The sequence below is a fragment of the Lolium perenne genome, chromosome 4 (assembly GCF_019359855.2).
Source record: "Lolium perenne isolate Kyuss_39 chromosome 4, Kyuss_2.0, whole genome shotgun sequence".
Classification (NCBI taxonomy): Eukaryota; Viridiplantae; Streptophyta; class Magnoliopsida; order Poales; family Poaceae; genus Lolium; species Lolium perenne.
The window spans coordinates 333,039,538-333,043,399 of NC_067247.2; the positions used below are offsets into that span (position 1 = coordinate 333,039,538).

At 43.0% G+C, this 3,862-nt stretch overlaps 1 protein-coding gene across 1 annotated transcript; it reads right to left on the reverse strand.

Annotated features, from left to right (window-relative positions):
* On the reverse strand, nt 1–1,264 carry LOC139829738 (expansin-A24-like). Its single transcript, XM_051326592.2, has 3 exons — nt 981–1,264; nt 565–889; nt 1–466 (listed from the first exon to the last, which is right to left on the reverse strand). The coding sequence occupies exons 1-3, from the start codon at nt 1,126–1,128 to the stop codon at nt 154–156; spliced, it is 786 nt and encodes a 261-aa protein (XP_051182552.1). The 5' UTR covers nt 1,129–1,264; the 3' UTR covers nt 1–153.
* Between the last annotated feature and the right edge of the window lie 2,598 nt (nt 1,265–3,862).

Consider the following 3,862-nt stretch of genomic DNA (forward strand, 5'->3'; position numbering starts at 1 on the left):
TGATACAAACAACAATATAGACAACATGGTAAATACTGTACAATAATGTATAGGGTACATGCCCTACCAAATCAATCGTAATATACACATTCCAACTATTTGTGATGGTACAGGTATAAACAATCACACCCTAAAGAGATCTGTTGATAGTGATTACTTGAACTGTAATTTGCTCGCGAATGTTTGCCCAAACTTCCATCCGACCGGCATAATTTTGTTGAACACGATTGTTTGTCCATAAGTGTCGGTCACTCTAAATGAGAGCATTTTCCCGGTAAGATACCCTCCGCACTGCCAGTACGCGCCCCAGTTACGGGACATTGGCAACCAATCATTTGAATCGGAGCTCTTGATATCCATTGACTTGATTGAACCAGCAGCCGCCACATTCATAAGGATAACTAGGTTGAAGTAATCATGACCAACAATCCGGATCCGCACCCCACCCTTCCTCACGCATGGTACCCTACAGAAATATATAGCACTTATCATCTTTAAGCAATTTTATGTTGTACTAGAAGCACGGGAAACTGATGAAACAAAACAAAGCTCATGTGTATGTACCTCTGGTACATGACGGGGATAATGCCACCCTCATAGACGCCGATCTTTTGCCAGGCCGGTTGGGCCATGTCGAAGTGTTCCCGCGGCAGGTTGCACCATCCACCGTTGTCGTTGGGAAGCGCATTGTTAGGCGGGCAGAGGTTTGTCGCGGTGATCGTCACCGTAACTCCAGGTTTGCAGAACGCGGGGTCTGCCCGTTTGCGGTCACACGCGATTTTGTAGCACTGCCCGCATGAGGTGCCGTCTTTGAACAGCACCGAGCTCAGCGCCGCTGTCCGCGTCCCGTACCCCTCCGCATAGAGGTTGTCGTACCCGCACGCTCCACCTGCGTTAATGAAAGAAAAAGCTTTTAGCGCAACACAATGTAGAATTCAGTTTGCATATGAAAAACACGTAATAAGCTGCTAGTTAGTTACCCATGGTGCCAGCGGCGTCAGCCCCGCCGTAAAACGTCGCGTGCGCCTTCAGCCATTTGATCGGAGCTTTGTCCGCGGTCACGGCCAATCCACAGCAGGCGAACATGAGCAACGTCGCCGTGATAGCTCGAGCTGGAGTTGAAGCCATACTGCTGGATTCGCTTGTCAATCTCACGGCCGGACTAATCTGATTCGGAAGCTAGTGTTGATCTGACTACCTGTGATTGCTTTTGGGTTTGCTCGTCTGCCTATCTCAATGTCTAAGGACGGGTTTGTTTCTGATGGCTAGCTGTGAGGTGATGTTGTTAGGATTGGTTGGTACAACGTATATATAACCTTGTGATCGACTTAGCCTGCAGGAGGGGATGATTCAGGAAGGTCATCACAAATGAAGCGTGTAGCGTGCACAACTGCACATGTGCACGGCCGTGCAGCCGCACCATGGCTTACGGGCTAATCAAAGGGGTTGCGCAGACACGTATGATCTATTTTTACCCAATATCATTGCTAGTTAATTATCGATCTTTGCTTAGCTATTTCTATATGACTGACATGGAGAGATCATACTTATTTGACACTTTCTGAAGCAATGGACGGTACGGTGTTTAATTTACGATTTCCCAGATATGTATACTCGACGTTTTTTTTACTTTCCGGTGGGATATTTGCTTGACCTTTGTGACGGCTAGTGTTGGAACGTCCATGTTCGGGTACGTACGTTCCCCCTTGGCCCTTGTATACGAAAGAATGTCTCTTTTTTCTTGAATCATACTGCTGGCCCTGCATTGCACCTGGTCCTCAGCACCGCGACGGCGGCCATCCGTACGTAACTATTAGTTCCTGCACAAACACTTAAGTGTTCATCAAGGCAGATGACAACTATACGTGGTGCGGCGGAATTATCATAATTGAGTTCTTGACCAAGTATATACATGTCGATCTGGTTCTTGTAGGCTTCACCACTTGTTTCATCCTATTATTTTCTGAAATATGTGCCAAACATTACCAAGCAAATGACATACACAATTATATAAAGTTGGACGAGAAACATTGTAGACTTGTTGTATCATAATTTTGAACGCATATGGCAAAATTTATTTTGAAATTTCAATCATTCCGGCGACCGTCATTGTGAAAGGTTATTCTGGCTGGTGAAAATTTGAGCATTTCCTCACTTCAAAAAATTGGAAAAATATGAAACATTCATGAAGCGTCATTTTATATGACCTAGTTACGAGGAAAAATATAAACTTAAAATATGATTGTTATTTCGAAAAAATAAGATACCACCTATGGAGTTCTACGACTTATAGGGAAAATGAGCTTGGTCATGACTTTGGGCATGTCACAGTTTAAGGGAATGGGTCCATATGGCGCACATGCGGGATCCTTGGGACGGAAATCAATGTTCGTTTTATGAGTTTTCTTTTTCTAGCCATGAAAACCCCATTTTTCATTTTCTGGCTCTCAAAACGGTTTTTTTGTGTGAAGCAACTAAAAGAAAAGCAACCTGCAATCGTAGGACACCTATATACAAAAATGGATGACCACCTCTATATTATATTTTATATAAATGCTGATGACACTGGCTTTTCTATAGTGCCCTGGAGATTTCGCTGGAAGTGGGTCAGATATAAACTACGTGCCGCTAATTCCATATTTTATGGAAAAAATCATTTTTAGGTACACAACATGTTGTTTTATCACAGGTGCGATATCAATTTCGCGCGGTTCCCTCTGGTTTTCCCATCACGACTGCTCTGGCGAAAGGTCATTCCGACGGATTCTAATTTGAGCACAAATCACTCAGAAAGAACCAGAAAATGTGAACATTCCTGAAGCATCATTTTATGTGAACTAGTTCCGAGTAAAAATTATAACCTTTTGGAATACGACAGTTATTATGAAAAACCCTTCACAAAACAAGCTTCCACATACCGAGTTCTATAGTTTTAGGGCAAATGAGCTTGTTCATGACCTTAGACATGTCAAAGTTTGCCGGAATGAGCCCATACTGCGCACATGTTCCTTTCCTAGCAATGGAAACCATTTTTCTGATACTTTTTTTTGTGTGAAACCGCTACAAGAAACTTGAAATCGTACGACATCGACGCACCAAAATAGAAGACCACTTTTGTACTACGGTTCACATACCTGCTGATGGCGATGCCTTTCTGGGAACTCATGGTATTTTCTAATGTGTTCTGCAGATTTATCTAGAAGTGGACCAAATTTTAACTACATGTCTGCTTTCGTTAGTTCACGTTTAGGTTCACAACGTATTGTTTTATTAGGTACGTTGTTGGTATCACACGGTTTCGCATGAGTGGAAGGGAAAATAATTGTCGAAATCTAATATCTTTGACATGTGTTAAGCTTTGACACTAGGCAAACATAGTCTTTGTCGAGTGTCAAGGTTTGACACTAGGCACGACAAAGGCTGGCATCGTCAGGTTCCCATCAATCGGAGGGCCAGTAGATATGTGACGCACGACCTTGCCGAGTGTCAAAATTCGACACTAGGCATCGGTAGCATATTCTGGGTGTCTAGTTTTTACACTTGTTGGCAAAGTAACACTTTGCCGTGTATTTTTCTTCGCCGAATATATTTTATGTCTCAGTCATGTACCAAGTCTTTGCCATCCGTTTTGTGGTTGGTACACAGCAAATGAAACCTTTGGCGAGTACCCACTGCTTTGGCACTCGGCAAGCCGTATATAGCTATCAAAGATGGCCTTTCTGGTAGACGAGAACTCGAGCTTGAAGACATCAACAAAAAAAAGTTGGGTTTAATCATTAGAATATGAGACTGTACAATTGGTCTTCCTTCTTATTGTGGAAATACAACACTGTACTGTAGAATGTCCAAATAGTATCTCACG

Excerpts from the sequence above, each read along its gene's own strand:
- LOC139829738 (XM_051326592.2), bottom strand. The coding sequence starts at position 1,128 with ATGGCTTCAACTCCAGCTCGAGCTATCACGGCGACGTTGCTCATGTTC. Across the intron at positions 890-980 it reads TGACGCCGCTGGCACCATGG|GTGGAGCGTGCGGGTACGAC; the intron begins GTAACTAACTAG and ends TCATTAACGCAG. Across the intron at positions 467-564 it reads ATCCCCGTCATGTACCAGAG|GGTACCATGCGTGAGGAAGG; the intron begins GTACATACACAT and ends ATATTTCTGTAG.